Source organism: Canis aureus, chromosome 27, assembly GCF_053574225.1.
Source record: "Canis aureus isolate CA01 chromosome 27, VMU_Caureus_v.1.0, whole genome shotgun sequence".
In the NCBI taxonomy this organism is placed as follows: Eukaryota; Metazoa; Chordata; class Mammalia; order Carnivora; family Canidae; genus Canis; species Canis aureus.
Window position 1 is genome coordinate 22,611,234 of NC_135637.1, and position 23,482 is coordinate 22,634,715.

The 23,482-nt window shown below is 49.0% G+C and overlaps 2 protein-coding genes across 8 annotated transcripts in view; one reads left to right on the plus strand and one right to left on the minus strand.

Moving 5' to 3' along the window:
* SGSM1 (small G protein signaling modulator 1) overlaps positions 1–2,747 on the plus strand; it is an 80,075-nt gene extending 77,328 nt beyond the window's left edge. For all 4 annotated transcript variants that reach the window (XM_077876083.1, XM_077876087.1, XM_077876084.1 and 1 more), the window contains one exon: positions 754–2,747. In XM_077876083.1, the coding sequence (XP_077732209.1) occupies positions 754–842 (89 nt within the window). In that variant the 3' untranslated portion in view covers positions 843–2,747. The remainder of the gene's footprint in view (positions 1–753) is intronic.
* A 6,301-nt stretch (positions 2,748–9,048) lies between these two features.
* LHFPL7 (LHFPL tetraspan subfamily member 7) lies at positions 9,049–22,360 on the minus strand. Of its 4 annotated transcripts, XM_077876090.1 has the most exons (6): positions 21,493–22,360; positions 20,897–20,988; positions 18,503–18,707; positions 12,767–13,017; positions 11,829–11,967; positions 9,049–9,537 (listed from the first exon to the last, which is right to left on the minus strand). In XM_077876090.1, exons 4-6 carry the CDS (start codon positions 12,965–12,967, stop codon positions 9,275–9,277), a joined length of 603 nt encoding a protein of 200 aa, XP_077732216.1. In that variant the 5' UTR covers positions 12,968–13,017; positions 18,503–18,707; positions 20,897–20,988; positions 21,493–22,360; the 3' UTR covers positions 9,049–9,274. The 4 variants fall into 4 exon arrangements, with proteins under 4 accessions (XP_077732216.1, XP_077732217.1, XP_077732215.1 ...); XM_077876091.1 differs by lacking the exon at positions 18,503–18,707 and having other exon boundaries at positions 12,767–13,020; XM_077876089.1 differs by lacking the exon at positions 18,503–18,707 and having other exon boundaries at positions 21,493–22,358.
* Between the last annotated feature and the right edge of the window lie 1,122 nt (positions 22,361–23,482).

The window sequence follows — 23,482 nt, forward strand, 5'->3', positions numbered from 1 at the left end:
GGGTCCTGGGATAGAGCCCCAAGTTGGGCTCCGTGCTCAGCAGGGAGTCTGCCTCTCCCTCTCCTGCTCTCCCTGCTTGTGCTCTGTCTCTGTCTCTCTCAAAAGAATAAATCTTAAGAAAAAAGATGCAATCATTTTATGTAGCTCTTAATAAAATTACTTTTACTTTCTCCTTTCCCCTTCCATATCCTTTAGTACCTTTTAACATTTGGCTGTGTGCCCAGCATTGCTTTCTTTAAAAAAAAAAAAAAAAGATTTTATTTGTTCATAAGAAACACATACACACACAGAGAGAGAGAGAGGCAGAGGGAGAAGCAGGCTCCATGCAAGGAGCCGGATGTGGGACTGGATCCCGGGTCTTCCGGATCACACCCTGGGCTGAAGGAGGCGCTAAACTGCTGAGCCACCCAGGCTGCCCTCAGCATTGCTTTCTTAAGAGGTCCCCAGTCGTGGTATTTATATAAAGGGGCTGGGAAGACCTAACTTTTTGTAGGTGAACCCACATCCTCTTGTTTGATCTCACAGCAGCCTGGTGAAACAGATTCTGTTGTCATCCCCATTTTCCAGATGAGGAGACCAGGGTCCAAAGTGGCAGGACTTCACAGTCTCTGCTTCCAGCGCTGCTCTGGGGATGATGCCAGATGATGATGGTGGGAATGCCCCAGAGCCCCCCTGCCCCTATCAAATCTGAGACTGAGGCTTGCGGATGGACACAGCAGGAGGCTCATAAGATCTTGCCTTCTGCTCTTTCAGAAATGGCCGAGCGACACAACACCAAACACATCCTGAAGCTGGCCCGGGACCTCGTGTACAAGGTGCAGACACTGATCGAGAACAAGTGAGGGCCTGCTCACCTGGGCAATGTCAACCGAGCCACCACCCACCCGTCCATCCTGCTTTTCCTCCCGGCCACCCCGGGAGCGAGGTCCTGGTGTCTGTTCATAAGCATGGACTTCTGTGCTAAGAGAACTACCCCAACTTTGGCCACCAGGCAGGTGGGGTCAGGGGGTTGCCCCTTTGGTTCAGCCTTACGTTTTCCTGTTTGACCATACGTTTTCCTGTTTGACCAAAGATTGTCCAAGTCTGGGATTTCTCCCTTGTTGGAATTGGGGTGTGTCAGTGGATGGAGGGAACATTTTCATGAGTGGCCTCCAGAATGGTTGCCTCTCTCTTGTTCTGTCCCAATCCCTCCAAACTGTTTTGTCAGCTGAGACTTAGGGGAGGGAGGTTTTCTGGGGGGGCGGAATTAGTGTAGGAGAGGCCTGTGGGGCTTACCTCTGTACTCTGAGAAGGGTGTTTGGAGATGTTCCAGAACATGGCTGGAAGGCTGGCTTGGAGCAGTTTCTGCACCCTGGTACCATTGACATTTGGTCTGGGTAATTCTTATTTGAGAGGGGCTATGTGTTGTAGGATGTTGAGCAGCATACCTGGCCTCTACCCGCCAGATGCCAGTAACACCCCCTCCCCAACCCAGTTGAGACAACCCAAAACATTTCCAGATATTGCCAAATATCCCCATTTGAGAACCACTAGCATAGAGGCGGGGCTACAAATATATCTCTCTCCCCACTTTTTCTTTACTGCCTATGTCCTAAGACTTCCTCCTGTTCAGAAAAGGCACAAGGGAGTCCACATCCCTCTTGGGGTCTAGATTCCATTTGTTGTATTCTCTCATTTTTTTCTCCTCCACCTGACCCCAGGAGAGATTTCTTTTCTTCTTTTCAAAAGGGGCCTCCCCTTGGAAGGGCAATGGAGCATGAGAAATGTCTATAGGTGTGAGACAGCTTGAGGTTCCTCTTGGTCCTGCCCAGGCACCTCCCACCCCAGGCCGGGCAGAGGGCATGTCCCCTTCTTTGGCTCCTAGGGAAGACCTCACCTCTCCTGCACATTGAGGCTGGTGCTCCAGAAGCTTGGAAGGTGTGTGTTGGTAAAGGCCACTTCTAGAGTGTCCTTCTGATAGAGCAATCCTGCCAATTCTCTTCTGAAGAATGCACGGGAATCGAGAGAAACAGAGTCAGATTGGAATGCTCATCCCCAGCATGGCAGGTAGGGTTTTGGCAAGGTTGGAGACTCAAAGCACATCAAAGTGTTCATAGAAAGGATCCATTAGTCCTCAGTCCTGAGCAAACCAGGAGGGAGAGGAATCCCTGCCTGTGGGCTTGTGAGGGCTCTTCCCTTGGCCCTAGTGCCTTTGCTGCATCCAACCCTCCTAGTCCCTGACATGGGGCCTCTTGAGCAGGACGGACCTAAATGACCCTTGCCTCCAAGGAGTGTGCTCCGTGACAGTTGTATCTCCTCGCTGTGGTCCGTCACCTTCCCAAGATGGGGGGAAAATGTGCGAAAGGCCCCTCCAGATCAAAATTTACCCAGCTGCTCTGCTATTCCTTACAGAGGACATTATTCTAGCAAGATCCGGGTCGTAGACCTTCTGATTCTTATTTATTTTTTCGACAGAGTAGTCACAAAGTACAGCACACAATCCCTTCTCCGCCTTCTCTCTCATGGTGTTCCACAGAAGTGTCCATGGTTGTGATTTGGAACAATTCCTATTTATTCAGCTTAATTGTGCTTATTTTGGTCCCCGTATATTGTGTGCATCCTTGTGTCCTGGAATCGAGTGTGTGGGAGTCGTTCTGTCTGTGGAATGCCCTCCTCCTTTTCTCAGTGTTGCCAACATATCTTGTAACTGTTTACTGAAGAGTTGTGTCTATATATGGAGAAAAAATATATAAACAGAAATGTGTGAATATGGGTTATTTTTCATTTCTACATTTCAGGAATTTTTTTAATATGAAGGAAGGAAATGTTTGGTTTTAAAGACTGTGTCCTCCCAACCCCACCCCAGTGACCTAGACCCAGAGGGGGACAAAGTCTCATTATAGCTGCCTGGTCTTTCCCCAGGAGGTTTAAGGCAAGTCAAATACTTCTCACTCCCTCGTGTCAGGTAGCTATCAGCATGCGTCATGCTGCATGACAAACCACCCCACAACTTAGTGGCCTCACACTGCCATTTACTTAGCTTATGATTCTCTGGGACAGTATGGGCTGGAAGGGTCTCCTGGTCTGTGGTGGACTTGGCCAACGAGGTGACTCTGCTTCTGACAGGTGCTTGACTGTTGGCGGGGAAAGTGGGCCATGTGTCTCTCATCCCCTGGCAGCCCAGCTCAGGCTTGTTTATGTGGCCATGGTGGCACTTTTCAAGACAGCAAGGAGGAGTGTGCAAGGCCTTTTGAGACCTAGGTTGGGAATTGGCCTGAGGTCCTTTCTGCTACATTCTGTTGCTCAGAGTAAGTCACGTGTCTGAATACAGATTCAAAAGGGGGAGTGGGGGAATCGATTCCACCATTTGGTGGGTGGCTTTGCAAAGAGACATGAAAAAGGAGTATGGATACAGGCACAGAAATAATTGAGGCCATTTTTGCAAATCGTCTACCTGATGCCCCAAGAGGGGTCCCCAGATGGTCAGCCATTTGCCTCGGGGTCATACCTTCAAGTTGGCACCTACAGAGGGAGCTTATCTCTCACCCCTGATGTTCCCATGGACCACCAGCTTATCCCCCTTGACACCCACAAGTTCCCGCTTGTGGCTACCATTCAGAACCCTAGTCATCAAGCAACGGGGACCTCTCGTGGGTGTCCACCCCTAGCAGCCACTAAACATGGCCCAAGGGAAGCAACTAACTTTCAGCTGCAGAAGCAAAACTTGATTTAATCTAATGAGCACCCATGAAAACTTCAGGTTTTATATAGAAAAAGTTAGATTTCCAGGGCTCCTGGGTGGCTCAGTGGTTGAACATCTGCCTTTGGCTCAGGGTGTGATCCCGGGTCCTGGGATGGAGTCCCTCATGGGGCTCCCCACAGGGAACCTGCTTCTCCCTCTGCCTGTGTCTCTGCCTCTCTCTGTGTCTCTCATGATAAGTAAATAAAATCTTAAAAAAAAAAAAAAAAAAAAAAGAAAGAAAGAAAAAGTTAGATTTCCAAATAAGCCAGCAAAGTAGGGGCAGAGTTTGCAGGTAGCATTGGCAGCCTGGGTGAGCCTAGTCAGAATGTTCTCAGAAGACTGCCAGTCGCGATAAGTCTGAAGCCACACAGCAGCAGGCAGGTGGGGATGTGTCTTTGGCCAACCCAGACAGGGGCTTTCTTAGCGGAAGATCTGCTCCTTCCTGGGGGGTGTTTTGAGAGCAAAGACGGGTCCTGATGTGCTGACCATGCTTTAGAGCCCTGCCCTGTCTCATTTCCCCAACCCCAGCCAGAGCTTGGTACACGTGGCTGTCCTCTTGGAGCACCTCACTATTGCTTGAAGCTAGCTGCCTGCCACCACCAGACCCAGGCAGTGCCAGTCCACTGGTTATGCGTGCACAGATGCCTGGTTACAGGCACCATTGACTTACAGCCATTGATGTATGTTATAGGAAAAGAAATCTTAAGAGAACATTTTTGTTGTGAAGGTTTTCCTAAGTGCGTGCATTTGAGCATAGATAAGTCTTGGATTACTAGGATGACTCAGTGGTTGGGATGGAGAAGTGGTCTTTGTTTCTTTGTTTATAGAACACAGAGTTGTGGCTGGACTCCTGCCATCCTCTTCTCCTAACCCTTCTTGCTTCTTTCTCTTCTCTTCCCCCCCTCCAGCACCCCTCCCCCGCCCCATCCCCAGATTCCCCTCTCTCCTTCTGCCTCATTTCCTTGGAGCTAAGAGCATTTGGATAGTGTCTTGCCCACAGTTTCTACTAGATGATCCTGTTGCTCAGAACAAGCCCCCAGGGTGAAGGCCCTTTGGGCTGTTTTGCTGTTCCTTAATGCCGTGTTCCAGCAACGCTTCATTGGCTTTTCATGGAGAGTTTGCCCTTTGGCTTACAGGGGAGGCCACAAGGCTATTAAGAAGCACTTCTCTGTGCAAAGAGTTTGGGAGGCCCTGACCATCCCATTTTAGGATGCCCGGGAGGCATTTCTGCATCTGGTGTCCTTTTCCTTCTCCCCTCCCCCACCTCCCCTCCCAGGTCTGAGGTCCCAGGAGCCCTGAGGTGGTGGTCAAGGACAGTGGGAAGAAGCTCTTTGAATTTCCACTCTTAAGTCTGGAGGACATCAGACCCATCAACCACTGAGTTTTCTCCCACACTTTTTATTTTTTTTTATTTTTATTTATTTCTCCCACACTTTTTTAAAAAAAAGATTATTTATTTATTTGAGAGAGAGAATGAGAACACAAGCAGAGGGAGGGGCAGAGGGAGAAGCAGACTCCCCACTAAGCAGGGAGCCTGACCTGAGCTTGATCCTAGGACCCTGAGATCATGACCTGAACCCAACGCAGATGCTTAACCAACTGAGCCACCCGGGTGCCCCTTCTCCCACATTTTGCAATAGCATTTTCAGCTCAGGTCACCTGCAGCCCACCTTTCTGATTCTGACCATGTCTGTGCACCACCTGCATGATTGGATCTTTACTAGTTTTCTTTAAACCAACTCAGTTTTTAGATTTCTGACTATGGGAAGCCAGTATCATTTACATAAACAGAAGATAATTGTAAAAATAAATATGATTATTTTCCCACAATACTGTTTGCCACCCAAAAAGGCTTTAAGCCTAAATCCCACTCTCTTTGTTGAAAAGAGATGTAGCAAGAGTTTGAGAAAGGGTGTGAAAGACATGCTGGCACCAAATGAGCCTTTCTTTCTGGTGGACATAAAGGACGATTGAAGCAGGAATGGCTTTCTCATCGTGCCAACTAAAATCCTGTACCATATCTCCGTCCACATGTTTGGGGAGTGATGATTTCGGATCCCCGATCTGTCACTTCCTAGCTGTGTGGCCTTGAGCAAAGAACTGTACCTCTCTGAGCCTTTGTTTTCACTTCTGTGAACTGGAGATAATGCCTCCCATTATTCTAGATGCAGGCCTGGCTCCCTTCATTCACTGGGACCCTTTATTCCTCAGCATCTCTGGGGGATGGTTTCCTGGTTGAGACTTCGGTGTCCCTGAATTTCCAGCATCTACCTAGCTCAGGTTCTCTTCTCAGGTGAGTCTTTGAAACCTAAGAGAATATGGCTCCTGGAGGAGAGCTCAGGAGTGGATGAGCCCCCAGCCCTCTTGGGCTGTGACCAAGGAGCACAGCAGTTAGGTGTGGTGAGGCCATCAGTTCTTGGCAGGAGCAAAGCCCACGCTGACGCTGTAGCTGCAGTTCGCATCTGATTTTGCTGAGTCAGGAAAAAGCTTACAGGTCTCTCTGCTTTCGGCTTTTAAGCCACCAGGCACCCTGAGAGCATGAGTGGAGGACAGGTGGAGAGGAGAGGAGCACAATTTGATCTTTTTGGAGTGCCAGCTTGCCTGTTGGCTAAATCAAACCTTAGCAGAATTCAAATGACCCACGGGACCATGCAGTTCCCTGGGGATTTTCCATTACATCGGATGTTGTGCAGGAATTCTCTGGTATCTTCTTGGCTTCCTTTGTTAAGAGTGATTTCCAGCCTTTGTAGACACAGGGCTTCTTGAAACAGCGGACGCCCCTTGCTGTGATCAAGAGAAAATAAGACTGAGCAATCCCGTTGGCTGCGATAAAGATGGAGTCTCCCTGTAAATTGTTCTGTGTTAAGGGCTAGAGAACCGGCTCCCTTTGGCATTGCTGAAACAATTCAAAAGGAAAATGAAGGGACTTGGGGGCCATGGAGAGGTTATTACAGGGGACATGTGGGTGTCAGGGGCTGGGGGCTGATTTTGGGCTTTTACTCAGTGGCATCCACTTGCTGCTTTTTGCACTGGAATGCTGCTTGGGTCTCGAGGGGGTCTTACAAGGGAGACTGACTTGCATGGAAGTGTTCCTGCTGATATCAAAACATTGCCTCTGGGTCCTTTTGAGCACCGTGTGATGGCTTCCTAGGATTTCTATTTATTCCATTATTTTATTCCTTTTCTTTTTTCTTTTTTAAAGATTATTTATTTTAGAGAGAGAGTGTGTGTATGCAAGCAAGGGGAGGAGCAGAGGGAGAGAGAGAATCCTCAAGCCGAGTCCCTGGTGAGCATGGAACATGACAGAGCGTGGGGCTCAACCCCAGAACCCTGGGATCATGACCTGAGCCAAAATCAAGAGTCAAGACGCTTAATCAACTGAGCCCCCCAGGAGCCCCTCTATTGCTTTTTTCTTAAAAAGCTGTCAAGTTGTCTTGATTGTTCTTTCTGGAAGAGGAATGCAAGCTGCATTCTCTGCAGTCTGTGTGTTTTCAAGATAATGGAGTCATTTGGGGGATTGCTTATGGATGTTCTTGGTTGAGCATTTATTTATTTATTTAAAAGATTTTATTTTATTTACTCATAAGAGACGCACACAGAGAGAGGCAGAGACAGGCAGAGGGGAAGCAGGCTCCCTGAAGGGAGCTCAATGCAGGACTCGACTCTGGATCTTGGGATCACGCCCCAAGCCAAAGGCAGATGATCAACCGCTGAGCCACCCAGGCATCCCTTGGTTGAGCATTTAAAAGCCAAAAGAGAGGGATCCCTGGGTGGCGCAGTGGTTTAGCGCTGCCTTCGGCCCAGGGCATGATCTTGCCAGTCCCGGGATTGAGTCCCACATCAGGCTCCCTGCATGGAGCCTGCTTCTCCCTCTACCTGTGTCTCTGCCTCTCTCTCTCTTTCTCTTTCTCTCTGTCTCTCATGAATAAATAAACAAAATCTTTTTAAAAATTTAAAAAATAAAAATAAAGCCAAAAAGAGTTTGACAAAGATAAGCTAGGTCGGGCAGAGGGTGCAAATCCCGGTTTTATTTTGCCCCCACCATAGAGTCTGACAGACCTGGGTTCAAATCCTAGTCGACTGTGCAGACTTAGGCAAGTGACTGTACCTCTCTGAGCCTCGGTTTTCACATCTATGAACTGGGGATAATAAAGCTACCCTTCAAAAGGAGGCTGGGCATCAGATGTTTTTGCCTACCCAGCATCCTTCCCCGGGTCCAGTACCAGCACCTTCTCCCATCTTCTGCATTACAACCATGGTCTTCTGTGAGACTGCTGATATGCCCCTCCCCCTAGGGGGCACGTGACTCTGTCATGGCCAATCAGATTCCTTCTCTGGGAACAGAGCCATTTACCCTTTTCTTCTGCAGTGGCCAAGCCAGAAGGATGGCAGCCTGGAGCTGCCTGTGACCATGTCTCCTGTGAGTAGGGGAGCAGGCATGGCTGGATCCAGGTGTTCAGATGATGTCCTTAGAGCTCCACCTCTGTCCATGTCAGGGTTCTGCTCTCCTCCATGCTGGCATACACCAGTTCCATGCCCATCTCTGAATCAGTCTCTCCAACCTGGCTTTATTGGATGGAAGAACTCATTTATCCATAATACAGGATAGAGAATTTGCTGAGTGTTATCTCCCAAGGGAAGATTAAGGTGCTGCTCCCAAAGAAGGGCAGTGGGTCATGATAAGCTAAAGCAATAGATTGACTTCAGCATCCCTGGCAGAGAGAGTGTGTACATGAGGTGGAAGTGTGAAGAGGCCTTCCCTGGGCCCAGGATTTAGTATAGTAGAAGAGGCACAGGGGTTGGGTGTGTGACAAGAAAGAGGCTGAAGAGAGATGGGATCCAGAAGGGCCTCTTGTGCCCCAAGTAACAGTGAAATCCCCACATCAGTAGGACTGTTTGCATGGAGAGATGAGACAGGTCCCCCCATCCCCACCCCAACACAGGCCACACTTTTATACAAACTCTTCTTGTACATATGGGCACTCACTGAATATTTGATTGGAAAATAAATAATTCTCAAATTCTCTAAGAAAAAAGGAGTTAGAAAGATGGAGGGTACAAAAGAGAACATGCGCGTGTCTATTGAACAAAGCAGTATTAGAGGGACAGGTTGGACTCAGAATTGTCCCAGGTACTCTTTTATTTCTTTAAATCAACTCTACATCCAACAAGGGGCTTAAACTCACAACCCGGAGATCAAGAGTCACCTGTTCCACTAACTGAGCTGACTGGGCACCCCTGTCCTGGGCATTCTCCTTTTGAGGAATCCTCTTGTGAGGTAGGGATTATAATAATAATAAGCTGAAATTCTTTGAATACAATGGACCTACATGGTACTAAGTGCTTTATTTATACACAGCATCTCAAGTTAATTCTGGTAACAGCCCTTAGAGGTAGACCACCATTTTACAGAATACATGGGAGTCCAGAGAGGTGAAGTGATTTGCCTGAGGTGACACAGCAGAGAGGCAGCAGAGGTGAGGTTTGAATGTGGATTTGTAGTGATTTCATACAACTCTAAAGTGGGCTATTTTTGCTCCTCCTGGGAAATTTTTATATGCTCATTTCTGGCATGAGGATGATTTTCTCAGTGTCACCAGAGAAGAGGATGATCCTCCCGTGGACCTTGGTCATGTGGGGCCACCCAATCATAGGCAGGAAGCTGGCCAGGACTGCACTGAGGATGGCAATCACATAGCCCCAGCCCAGCTGGCACTGCCCACCGTGGTACACAGAGGAGGCTCCACAGGCTCCCTTGGCAAATGGAGAGGCCAGGCTGATGGGGAAAACCAGCAGACCCACAATGGTGACAGTGGCTGGAGACAACAGGAAGAAACACCAGTATATTAGTCAAGGGGTTTGGGGCTAACTTCCATCTCAGGACTCACTGATCCACCCTCCTATCTACCCACACATCCATCAATCTATTCACTTATATATTGACTTATCTATCCTTTTATCTACCCATTACTCAATTAGTCTTCCACACAGCTGTCAATCTACTCACCCATCCATGCAACCATATTCTAATCCCCTCATCCCTCTATCCACCCTATCCATTCATTTATCCATCCATCTACCCATCTGCCCACTTAGCCACCTGCATCCTGCCCAACTATCCATCCATCCACCTACTTGACCAACCATCCATCCATCCACACCCACCCATCTATCTAGTCAACCATACATTCATCCACCCACTAAACCACCCATCCATCTATACACTCACTCAACCATCTATCCATCTACTCACCCATCCATTCAGTCATATTCTTATCCTCTCATCTCTTCATCCCTCTATCCACCTATCCATTCACTTATCCATCTACCCATCTGCCCACTTAGACACCTGTACCCTGCTCAACTATCCATCTACCCACCCACCCATCCATCCATCCATCCACCATCCATCCACCTACTCAACCAATCATCCATCTACTAAACCATCCATCCATCCATCCATCCATCCATCCATCCAACCAACCAACCATCTCTTATCCACTAATATAGCCATATATCCATCCATCAGTACCCACCTACCTACATCTGTGCATGCATTCATTCATCAAATCTGTTGCAGGTGCTGTGGTAGGCACTAATGATACTAAGGAAATAAACTATAAACCTCCTCACTTTCAAGGCACTCTCAGTACAGGAGAATCACATGACCCTAGTTTTTCTTGCTGCTCTTACGCCACAATGGTCTACTTACAGTTCCATGAACATGTCTTCCCGACTCATCTCTATGCTTTGGCCCCCAGTGTTCCTATTACCTGAAGTTCCTTCTATATTTAGTCAATTCCCACTCGCACTTCCAGCGTCAGCTCAAGTGATACCTCCTCCAGGAACCCTTCCTTAACATCCTCCACCTTCTTGGAGTTTTTCCTTGCATCTTGCACTCATCCCTATCTCATCAAATATCCATTGAGTTGTAATTGCTTGATTCACCCATCCCCACCAGACACACTGCACAAGCCTAGGAGGACAAGAACTATAGCTCCATCCATTGATTATACAAATATTTAGTGAGTATCTATTATGTGTGAAGCGCCATGCCAGGTGCTGGTGATGTCAAGGCAGACATGTCCTTGCCCTCAAGGAGCTCATGTTGTAATGGAGATAGATTAACAGGTAAGTAAGTGCTGTGAAAAATACAGAGCAAAGAAGAGGCAGGAGAATCTCAGGAGAGGGGGTCGCTTACCTAGAGGTCATGGAAATCCCACCGAGGCAGTGACATTTGAGTAACATAGAGGAGCAAGACATGTAAGATCTGAGAAAAGAGAATCCCAGGCAGGGTGGACAAGTGTGGCGTATATGGGGAACAGAAAGCAGGCCCTGTGGCTGAAGCATGTTGAGCCTGACAGAGTAAGAGGTGAGATTGGCAAGCGAGTGAGGGTTTCATAGGGCATGATGAGGAGTGTGGATTTTACTCGAATGTAACAGGAAGTCACTAGCGGGTAGATAAACCAGTTTGAGTGGCTCAATCTGATTTCAATTTTAACAAGACCTGTTTGGCCAGCGTGGCAGACAGACTCTAGGAGCCAAAGGTGGCAGCAGAGAGACATGTGAGGTGGTTATCACTCTAATCCAGGTAAGAGATGGTGAGGGATTAACTGGATGAGGGTTGCAATCAAGCTCTGAGCTAGACCATCCAGAGCCTCAGTGGGAATAGAGGAAAGCAACCCTTCAGGGGAGTTGCAGCCCTGCAATTTCACAGCTCACCAAGTGGAGCATTGGCTAGATTTCAGCATCTCTCAGCCCTCAACAAGGCCCCTTGTGCAGTACACAACTTGCTCAACTGTGTATGGTAGTCCTGGTGAAGATGATACAAAGTGGATGGATGAGAGAGAAACAAAGGGAGACAGACTATTATACTGGACTGGGTTTAGCTAAGGGCAGGAGAGGGTGATGTTAAGTATGCCATTCCCTCCCTCACCATTTCTGGCTTGCTAAAGGACCAGAAAGTCTTTAATCTGAGGATTTATCTCTGAGATTCAATATAAGAGGCCAGACTCTGCTCACAATTTCATTTGTTTGTTCATTCATTCATCCATTCATTTAATCCACAAACATGTCTGGAATGCTTACTGTATGACAGTGGATTTACCTGCAGCTGCCTGCACCCCTGGCATTGGGCCATTGCCCCTTCTGGGACACAGCCTTTTGGGGGCCAGGGCCCAAGCTAGGAGGAGAACTGCATTGAAGGCCAACAAGAGCCATCCTCCAAGGAGAATTGCAGCTGAGACCTGTCAGGAAGAAAGAGTAGGGAGGGTATTGAGTGGGGCAGGTAGGGGCAGGTGTATGTCACTTGTTTATGCCAGCTACTGAGTCCTCAAAACCCCAAGAGGTCTGTGCTATTTATTATCACCATTTTAAGTATAGACAAGCTGAGGTCCAAGGCAATGGAGTCATTTGCCTCAGGACACACAGCTAATTAAGTTGTAAAGCCAGAATGAAGACCCAGATTTACAATCACCATACCCCACCTTTACTGAGTACCTGCTATATGACAGGATCACCAGGAGAAGCACCTTTTTAATTATCGGTTTTAGAGCCTGTATAATCTTCCCTAGAGGTGTTGGGTTGGGAGTCCTGACCCATCGTTGGTATTGTTGAATTTGGTAATGTGCATCACAACAGAGACTGTCAACACCTTAGCTGTGGTTTTCAAACTTAGCAGCACTTAGAGGATGGCCAGGTTGGTGTGTGCCGATTGTACACTGCCCAACTCTTGGAGATGCATTCGAATCGTCATAGATTTGCATATTGGTTACAGGCGTTTTCCAGCAGATGGCAGTGTAGTGTGCTGAAGAAGGGGAACATTTTCTTAATTTGTAGTAAGATACTCTATGGACTTGGAGCTGCCTTCAGAGTCATCTGGGTGTTTGCTAAAATGCAGATAGCCAGACTCCACTGCACACCTACAGAGTCAGAGGCTCAATGTGGGATAGGCGATAGGGACCAGAACATGACTCCTCTCCCTCTCCCCACCCCCCGCCCCCTGGTGGATTTGATCGTGGCCCCAAGGCCCTACCCAGGTCTTACCTTCCAGGCAAAGTCAGGAATATCATCCAGGGACCTGAAGGTCCCACAGCTCTGGTTCCAGCTGTCACCCTGAGGCCAGGAGCAGTAGGTGAGGACGCCAAAGGAGAAGGTGTGGGACTGGAACCACGCAGGAGAGATGAGGCCAAGGGCCGAGATGCAGGCTAGGGAAAGTCCCAGGGCTGCCCACACGCTACCCACCATCAGGGAGCTTCGATGACCTAGCCGTCAACAGGCTAGATTAGTGGTGGAGGCTGCTGGGAATGAGAGAGACAGGAGCTATGCAGGTGTTCTCCAGTCAGAAACCTGGTCCTGTGTTCAGACGCCAGGTCCCCAGCCTCCTTTCAGCCTGGCAATGCAACGGGAGGTGTTGCTATCTGGGGAGAGGGTGGGGCTTTTCCCTAACAAGTTCTGAAAGTAGGATAACCCCAGACCTTAGAATAAATGTTAGTGCTTAAAGGGAATTTGAACACTCCCACTCTGCCTGGGACATTGTCATCACGGGTCCAGGCAAGGCTCCTCTCAGGTTTCTTTCTTCCCTCCCTTCCTTCCTTCCTTCCTTCCTTCCTTCCTTCCTTCCTTCCTTCCTTCCTTCCTTCCTTCCTTCCTTCCTTCCTTCCTTCCTTCCTTCCTTCCTTCCTTCCTTCCTTCCTTCCTTCCTTCCTTCCTTCTTCCCTCCCTCCCTCCCTCCCTCCCTTCCTTTCCTTCTCCCTGCCCCCCCACCAAGTCTTGCAGTTGATGAGCTGCTTTTTCAAAATCACACACAGATGCTGTTTCCAGCAGCCACCCTGCCTGTTAGCCCACTCCTGCCAATCACTGACCACTGTAATTATTTAATTGTATCTTTTTGTTTGGAGGTATTGTTGCAAAATGGGTATCCTTCAGCATATGTGTATTTTCTCATTTATGTAAATAACATTATTTCATATGTTGCATTTTGCTTCCTATTTTGGGCACCAGGTGTAATGTTTTTAGGGTTGATCCACATTGCCATGTATATACCTATTCTATTTAACTTTGTGCTTCCCAGTGGCAGACCCTAAGACAAGGGTTTGGGTGCAAGGCAGTTTACTTGGGTGGTGGTCCCGTGGAGGAGGAAGTGGGATGGGCTGAGAACGAATGAAGCCAGTTAAATGTGTTATGAAGCCACCCTGTCCCAAGGGAGGTTCTGAGAGATGGGGTATACCTGGCACCTTAGAGTTACCACTCCCCAGGGTGTAGGGAGGTGTGGTCTTTACATACCAATTCCTGCCAGCTATTGGTTGAGGGCTGCCCCCAGCACTGGGTGACAGCACTGTGTGCCTGTGTGTGTGTGTGCACGTGTGTTGGGGGGTGGGCGCGCAAATGGCAAATGCAGCAGATGGAAGCTCACTGCTGTGTGGAGACATGATGCCGTGGAGGGAGACGGAGCCGGCCCTGACTGGAACTGCCACACCATTGCCTCCAACCGCTGCCTCCACCTGCTGCATGCCATTCCCTCTGCATCTCGCCAGCTCCAGCCCTTTGCCACAGGCAGCTGTGCCATGAACATCTGCATGTGCAGACTTGTGCCAGAACTTTGGGGGGTGTACACTTTGGAACACACTTGCTATCTCAGATGGCATGTCTGTTTCCTCTGAGTGAGAATCCCTGGATGGCTGCACCTATTCTATAGTCTCTGCCTCCATGCTGATGGTACCTGTGGGCCTGCGTGCCCATTCATCTCAGTCTCCTCCCACTTTACAGATGGCAAAGGAGAGGCCCAGAGAGGGGAATAGATGCCCCCAGACTGACTCAGGCAGCAGTGCAGGTGGGTGACTTGGGTGCGGGGTGCCATCCACACACCGTGCCAGGCAATTAATACACATCATACAGCTCCTATGCTTCTTGACTCTCCGACCACAAGCCCAGAGGGCTGCAATGAGCTCGTCTTTGTTGACTGGAGGGGAGCCCACTTGTGTGGCCTGTGTGTCTTCGAGGTGCGGGTGGGTGCTATGACCTCATCTTCGACAAGGGAGGATACTGAAGCTCAGAGAGGTGTGGGCCACTCGACCCAAGGACACAGTTAGTAGGGGTAAGCCAGAGATGCTTGCCCAGACCTCATGAGTCGGCCGCTGTCCTTCTGGAGAGCCTCAGCGTAATAGTTATGCACATAGTTAGTGTGCATCGTCCCCCTGCTGTGGGCCAGGCACTGATCTGGGTGGCTCCTTGGAGAAGTGAGGGGGGTTCAATTTCTGGCTCTCATATTTATTGGCTGTGTGACCTTGGGCCAGGCACTTACCCTCTCTGGGCCTCCAATCCTTCATCTGTAAAACAAGCTTGAGTCTAGTACTTATCTCAGCGGGTGTTGGGAAGATTAAATGAGAAAACGTATAGAAGGTACTTTGTGGAGTGCCTGCACCCAGGAGGCCCTCAATAAATGGTCGTGATGATGCTGGTGGTGCCGGTGATGCTAATGTGATGGCGATCCTGTGGTGGCAGCGACTATTTGCAGTAGTATGAGTATTATCCATAGCTGTTGTCTTGTTGCTCATCTCAGAGGGGATTAGCAGATACTTCAAAGAGATAAAAAACAAATGGAGACCCATATTGCTCATGTGACTTGCCCGAGATCTCCTGGCAAATCTGGAGAAAACTGAAATCTGCACCAAGACTCTAGTCCCCAGCTGAGTGAAGTAAGTCAGTCGGAGAAGGACAAACATTATATGTTCTCATTCATTTGGGGAATATAAATAATAGTGAAAGGGAATATAAGGGAAGGGAGAAGAAATGTGTGAGAAATATCAGAAAGGGAGACAGAACGTAAAGACTGCTAACTCTGGGAAACGAACTAGGGGTGGTGGAAGGGGAGGAGGGCGGGGGGTGGGAGTGAATGGGTGACGGGCACTGGGGGTTATTCTGTATGTTGGTAAATTGGACACCAATAAAAAATAAATTAAAAAAAAAAGACTCTAGTCCCCAGACTGATAAGCAGAGACACCTTCTCCTTCCCTGATGACATCCCTCCAACTCCTGTTCCCTAGTGTCGGTCCCCTTGGCTTGCTCTCAAAGAGGGAGGGGGCAGGTGGTGGGGGAAGACGGGGAAGGAAGGGAAGGGTGTCCACGATGGAGGGAGAGCTGGGAATTGCCCACGAGGGCAGGGATGGTGAGGTGAGGGGGGCACAAACCCCTCCAAGGGGAAGGCAATACCCTGCTTCAACCACTGAGCGCAGACACCCACTATGACACCCTCGGTGACCCCTCTGCCCCTCCTGGGAGGATTGGGCATACCTACCCTTCCCTCCATCTCCCTCAGCCCCTCCGACACATTCATCAACAAACACAGTTTATGAGCTAGCCTAGCACTGCAAGGGCTTCCATAGAATAACTGTGCTGCTGTTTTACAGAGGAAGGTTGTGGGATGCCATGGTGCCTCAGATGGTCCTTGGAGAATATTCAGGGTGGCACCTGCACCTGCCTTAAATGTCACTAACATCATAAAGTGCCGAAGTTACTAAGTTTTCAGTTTTCCTTCATTTACTTCTCTTTACGTTAAGAAGAAAATGCCTGTTTGAGGTAATCAGTCTTAAATACCTTTCAAACATGTTAACCTCTCCTTTATTTATTTATTTATTTATTTATTTATTTATTTATTTATTTTTATAAGATTTTATTTAGAGAGCATGCACTCTTGTGAGTAAGGGGAGGGGGGAGAGGGAGAGAGGGAACCCCAAGCAGACTCCCCACTGAGTGCAGAGCCCCATATGGGGTTCGATCTCGTGACCCTGAACTCACGACCCTGAGATCATGACCTGAGTTGAAACCAGGGGTCAGATGCTCAGCCAACTGAGCCACGCAGGCACCTCCAACCTCCCCCTTTTAAAAATGATGGGGAGTCTTGAACAGGCAACAAAGTCAAGTGAGAATTCGGGAATGTGGCTGGAGTTTCATTTATTTATTTATTTATTTATTTATTTATTTATTTATTTATTTATTTTTTTTAGTTTCCTTATATTTTTTTGTGGTTTTGTTCTATGTTTTGTTGTGATGCTGGTCGTCCAATTAGAAGTGAAATGTATTGGGACGCCTGGGTGGCTCAGCGGTTTAGTGCCTGCCTTCGGCCCAAGTCATGATCCTGGGGTCCTGGGATCGAGTCCCGCATCGGGCTCCCTGTAGGGAGCCTGCTTCTCCCTCTGCTTATGTCTCTGCCTCTCTCTATCTGTCTCTATGAATAAATAAATTAAATCCTCTAAAAAAAAGTGAAATGTATTTTAATGAAAACCTGAGTTAATTTAAAGCCCAGTCGTATCTACATAATAATAGAGGTGGCTGGACCAGGAGGCCAAGGGGGAAGGCGGTTAGCTGATAGCCAGCACTGCTGTTGGTGACCAGAAGTGAGGCCCAGGAAGGCTGAGCCAGCTCACGGGCACCCAGGGTCAAAAGGGGCTGAGCTGCCAACCAAGCCAAGGGCACCCACACAGACTTCCCAGGGCCGGTGCTTTTCAACCTTGGACTTCACTTTGGGACTCTAAGTCTGGCTTAGCACTTTAAACATGGCAGGAGTCTTGGGAAGCTGGCCATTCACTCTACCACTTCCAAGCTGTGTGACCTGGGACAAGTCGCTCCATTGCTCTGGGCCTCAGTTTCTCCACCTGTGAAAGCAGACTGGACATCCCAGAGGAGAGCGGGCATTGGGCTTAATCCTTGAGCAGAGTGATGTAGAAAGACGCAGATGGACCATATCTTCCCCTTCCCAACACTGTGATCTTCAGGAAGTCTCCTTACCTCCTTGGGTAAGGGGCTGGAGTTTATTGAGAAGGTTCAAGGCGATAGAATGCATATGTGTGTCTTACGGGGGTGCAGAGACAAGCCCCAGCAGGGAGGTCAGGTTTATAATGCAGACTTTTTATTCCAAGGATTAGAAAAACCTAGTGGCTGCTAGTCAACAGGTGAAATGCAGCCCCGAGTGGTTGAGGATGGATTTTTTTTTTTTTATTCTTACACCAAAATCAGCCTCTCCTGGGGGTTTGGCAGGATCCTGAGGGGTGTAATTCCAGCCAGGAAGCTGGGGAGCCCAGAGCCAACTGAGGCCCATGATTTTGCCTCTTTCTGGCTGCCCCTATGACTCTCCAGACGTTTCTGACCTTGAAAGGCGTTTTGTTCTCCAGATAATGTGCTCAATGTCACCTGGGAAAATCACGCTGACCGTCCAGGTGCCCAGAAACCTAAATGAGGCATTATAACCTGAAACCACATCCGGGAGGCTCCAATTAGTTGGAATCCACCTAAGGAAAGCTTGAAAGGGACTGAATCTTTTCTCTAGCTCAGCAGTTAACTGTTGATGGCAGTCCACGTTTCTCGAGCACTCACCAGGCCCCATTTGAAACACTTGTAGTGCCTTGGTTCATTTAAGCCTCCCAGCCACTCCGTGGCAGGTGCTCTTATCAGAGTCCCCATTTTTGCAGAAGATGAAGGCTCAGGATGTAAGCGGTAAACCAGAAAGTAAGTGATTAAGGAGGCTCTCAGACTCAGGCAATTGGGCTTCCGACTCTGTGCCCTGAGCCCAAAGGGTTATTAAAACGTTGGTTTAAAAGTCAGATACAGGAATGCCTGGGTGGCTTAGCGGTTGAGCATTGGCCTTCGGCTCAGGTTGTGATCCCGGGGTTCCGGGATCGAGTCCCACACTGGGCTCCCCACAAGGAGCCTGCTTCTCCCTCAGCCTGTGTCTCTGCCTCTGTATGTCTCTCACGAATAAATAAAATATTAAAAAAAAATACATACGCAGCAGCTTCCTGGGCTGTCCATGGTTAGGCCTGGGGCAACCCTCCCACCTGAGCTGGCCAGGGAGCATGCATGGTCCCAGAGTAGCCATAGTTAGCCACGGCAGGCAGACCGATGGGACTTGGGGACCGAGAGGTGGCTGCTAGGGCCTTGGTATGTCCCCAGAGCTACGTCCCTTTCTTTTTCCTGGCTTCCATGTCCTTATCTGTTAACCAAAGGGACTGATCAGTCATTCATTCAATCTACATGTGCCCAGCCCTATGTGACCCTTATGGATACAGCATTGAACAGAACATAGTCCATGCCCTCTAGGAGCTTAGGGTTTTATGGGCAAGACGGACAAGCAATATGGAACAATATGCCCTGGCCATCCATCCATCCATCCATCCATCCATCCATCCATCCATCTATTCAACAAACATTTATTGAGTATCTGTTACATTCCAGGAGGTGTTCTAGGTGTTGCAGATTTAGCAGTGAGGAAAACAGACAAAACTGCTGTCATCACAGAGTTTATACTCTAGTAGAAGAAAAGTAAGACAATAAGGATACAAACAAGTTAGTATATAAGATGCCATATGTTAATAACATGTCATAAAGAAAAATGAAGAAGGAAGGGAGATGCTGAATGATTGGAGAGGTCATGTTAAGCCATGAGAAGGTGACCTTTGGGGAACAGCTGAAGGAGGAAGCCATATGGATTTGTGGGGGAGGAATGTTCCAGGCAGAGAGGGAGGTGCAGGTGCAAAGGCCCAGTGGTGAGCATGTGTTTGGCAAGTTTCAGGAAGGAAAGAGCCTGGGGGGCCTGGTTGGCAGTGAAGATCTTTGGCTTTTAATTTCTGAGTGAGATGCAGAGTCTGCAGATAGGCCTGAGCTAGACTGTGATGACCTATCTTGTGTTTTCAAAAGATCACTCTGGGGGCACCTGGGTAGCTCAGTCCGTTAAGGATCCAACTCTTAATTTCAGCTCAGGTCATGATCTCAGGGTTGTGAGACCGGGCCCTTCCTCAGGCTCCATGCTGGGTGTGGAGCCTGCTGGACACTCCCTCCCTCTCTGTCCCTCCCCCGTCCCTCTCTCCTTCTCTAAAAAATATAAATCAGCTAAATAAGTAAATCAAATAAAAAGATCACTCAGGCTGCTGGATGGAGAACCAGGTAGAGGGAGAAGGAAGGAGAAGGAGTCAGCAACTTTAGTCCATCAGATGAGACACAATCAGATAGATGGGCTGAGAGGGAGGGAAGGGGATTTATCTAACATAAATCCAAAGGAACAGTTTGGATTTATGTTAGATGTCATAGGTCAAGTCAACCGGATTTGCTTATAGATTAGACACAGAGTGTGAGGATGCTTTTTCCCTTGGTCCCTGGGATGGGGGAGCTGCCATTGCTGATTTGGGGAAGCTCTGGGAGGAGCAGGTTTGCTAGGAGAGGGAGAGATATCTGAATGTGATGTGGCCTAAGTGAAGTATCGGATGTGCATTTTGCCAACCCACCAATCAACAGATGCCTGTAGGCACAGCTCTGGGCCAAGGGAAAGCCCAGGGCGATGTTAGGCACAAGCACCGAGGAAGGGCAGGGGGCAGGTGACGTCCAGGCTGAAATCTGATGGGCCAGTTGGGACTGCAGAGGACCTTGACTTGCACCCCTTTCTCTTTCTCCCAGCTCCGCAGCCAGCTAAGCCAGATTTCTGCTTCTTGTCTAGGCTCTGTTACAGATTGGCGTAGGGGATTGGTCTAGGGAAACTATGCAATGTCGTGGCTCAGAGCCTCAGGTTCCCATTGGAATGGGCTGCCTGTGTGGGGGCCCTCCAAATCCATAGGTTGAAATCCTAACCCCACCAGGTCATGGTATTAGGAGGTAGGCCTTTGGGAGGTGAGGTCCTGAGGGTGGAGCCTCCAGGAATGGGATCAGTGCCCTTATAAAAGAGACCCCAGGGGGGTCCCTCACCTCTTCCGCCATGCAAGGACACAGAGAGAAGAAAGCTGTGTATCTTCTAGCAGGTGGACCCACACCAGACACCAAATCTGCCTGCGTCTTGATTTTGGAATTCCCAGCCTCCAGAACTGGGGGAAATAAACGTTTGTGGTTTATAAGCCACTCAATCTGTGGTGCTTTGTGACAGCCGCCCGCGCAGACTAAGACACCCACCTCACAAAAGCATGGCCATGTTCTAGGCCAATGGGACTTAACTTAGGGAGGGGAAACATTCCTTTGAAAATATGATTTAAAACTATAGACGCATTCCCCATGCAGGCTTGCACACACACACACACACACACACACACACACACACGTTATTTCAGGGGTTCACAGACTCTCGAAGTTTACTATGGCCATGGCCCCTGGACAATACTTTCTTCTCTCCCCCCTTCAGATTCTTCCCTCCAGACTCACCACACTTCAGGTCTGGAGCTCCCAGTGTGGCCTCTTCTGCTCAGGCTCCAGCTTTGGATATAAGTCTATGACCTTGTAAAATGTCTCCTTCCCTTTGAAGGAAGCATTCAGGTTGGTGAATAAAGCCCAGGTGGGTGATAAGCTGGTCGGAGGTGTGCGTGTATGTGTGCGCGTTCCTTCCCAGTTCCTTAAATCAACAGCCTTTCACTCTGGGCTGCTGGATGGGCTGAGCAAAGAGGGAAAAGCCAGCCCCAAATCAGAATGGGGTAACGGTATGGTGTTTCCTGGGTAGGAGGAAGGCATGAATGGGGATTAACTGATCTATGGTTAAACACCAGTTATTGAAATCCTTGGCACTGTGCTCTCCTTTCTGCCTTGGTAATTCCAGTCCAGGGAATTACATATTTCCCTGGGGCATGAGGATCTTCTCTATAGGCTGTGAATTTCCAGAAAGTGGGCACTGAATCTGAAAATCTTTATCCTTAGCATCTGGCACAAGACTTGGCACAGAGTAGGTGCTTGTCTTGTCTTTTGCTGTAAGTGATGGAAGTGCAACTCCAACCGGCACCAGCAAAATGAGAAATTCATTAACTTACCTAACTAAAAATTCTATGGAACAGCTTCAGGCACAGCTGGATCCAGGTGAACAAGCAGTATCTTCGGGACCTCTCTTTCCTCTCATCTCTCAGTTCTGTTTTCTGCTGGGTTGGCTTCACTCGCAGCAGGTTCTCTCACAGTATTGCCTCTGGCTGACCTTCTGAGGCCAAAGGGAAGCAATCCAAGAAAAGAAAGCTTCTCTTTGCACGTAATTGCTATGAATGTTATGAGGAACTCTCAAGGGACAAGTCCAGGTCACATGCCCACCCATGAACCAATCATTGTGGCCAGGAAGATGGGATGTTCTGATTGGCCAGACCTAAGTCCTCTGCCCTAGGGCTGGGGGTAGAGCGTGGGGGGCTGGGAATAGGGTAGGCAGGTCACAAGGTTCACCCCACTGGAACTACATGGACTAAGGGCAGTGGATGGGGAGGTTTCCAGGAGGAATACCGAGGTTAGCAGAGGATGGGGGATGGATGTGGGGCAGATGAAAACAAGAGACATCGCTCTAATGACCTGAAAGCTGCCATGACAAGAGAGCTCGCACTGGTGCTGGAGGAAGCAGGAGGGCCCAAGAAGTTAAGTGCAGGAAACGTGAGGCCTGAGGCTGATGCACAAGTCTCAGCTCTCCCACCTGCACTTAGTGTGACCTTAGGGCAACTCGGCCTCTCTAGACCTCAGTTTCTTTACCTGTAAAATGGGGGCATGTGGCATAGATTATTGCTGGGGACTTTTACAGTCCTTCAGTCATCCAATTCTTCGTGTTTCTTTCAATCAATATTTGTCGAGGGGCTTTGGAGTTATTCCAAGCTGGATCTGAATCCCAGTTCTGATGTTTACTCGCGGCATCAGGCTTGACAGATGCACCTTTTCAGATGTGCTCAGCTCCGTCCTTCCCAGCCACCCAGCTGCACTGGCTGCTCTCCAGCCTCGGCTCACCGCCCCCCCCCCCCCCCGCCCCACTGCAGGTGGCCCGGGGTCCACAGCTACAGTCACTGGGCCAACTCAGCCTGCAGTAACGTGGCCCGAGGGCCGGACCTTGCCTCCCCAGATCCCCAGCTGTCATCCCAGCTGACATGACCAGACCCTTGGCGGCAGGGGCCGAGGGGCTCTGGTGCCTCCTCTTCTAGACTCAGGTAAAGCTCTACCTGAGAAGGAACTGGCTTCTCTCCTGGCTGTGGGGAGACGCAGGTAACACAACCCAGAAGCAAGAAACAGTTGGGACCCAACCGTGACGCACAGCAGACGGGAGCTGGGATGCCAGTAGAGGAAGTTCTTGCCTTTCATCCCTGCGGTACTGCCCGCGGCTTCCCTGGAGATGCCCGAGTGCTGCAACTCCTGGCCGTGTTTCGGGAGAAGCTGTGGCCCACCCAGTAAGGCATGTGCTGTGTTTGCTTGCTTCTCTCCCTGCCTTAGAGTCCCTTTGGGCTGCGATTCCATCCCCAATAAAACATCAGCAAGTAACTTTTGTCTCAGGCTCTGTTTTCTAGGGAACTCAGACTAAGATACTATGGCTGCGTGACCTCAAGCAATTTACTTAACCTCTCTGAGCTTCAGATGCCGAGTGTGTAAAAGGTAGATAATGAAAGAGAATCTCTTATAGGATGCTTGTGGCACTTAATAAGACAGTGCAGGAGAAGTACTTGGTTCAACAAATGCTAGTTTTCATTAGCATTGTTGCTGGGAGCCGGGTGGTGGATCATGTCATGGGAAACCAGTTATTCTCAGCATTGAGTTCCATGGATATTTATTATCAACTTTGTGCTAGTCTCTGCTCCCAAGGAACTCACAGTCTAGAAAGTAAGGCAGGGAAGTAACTGGGCACAGCAGCGTGTGACTAGTGCTTTAGTGGTAGGGGAAGGACTCAGAGGCTGCAGTATGGTAGTCAGGGATGGTAATCAGAGGTGGCTTCTCAGAGGAGGTGATGTTGACAATCTGAAGGATATGTAGTTGGTACAGATGGGCAGGTGAAGGGTGAAGTGTTCCAGA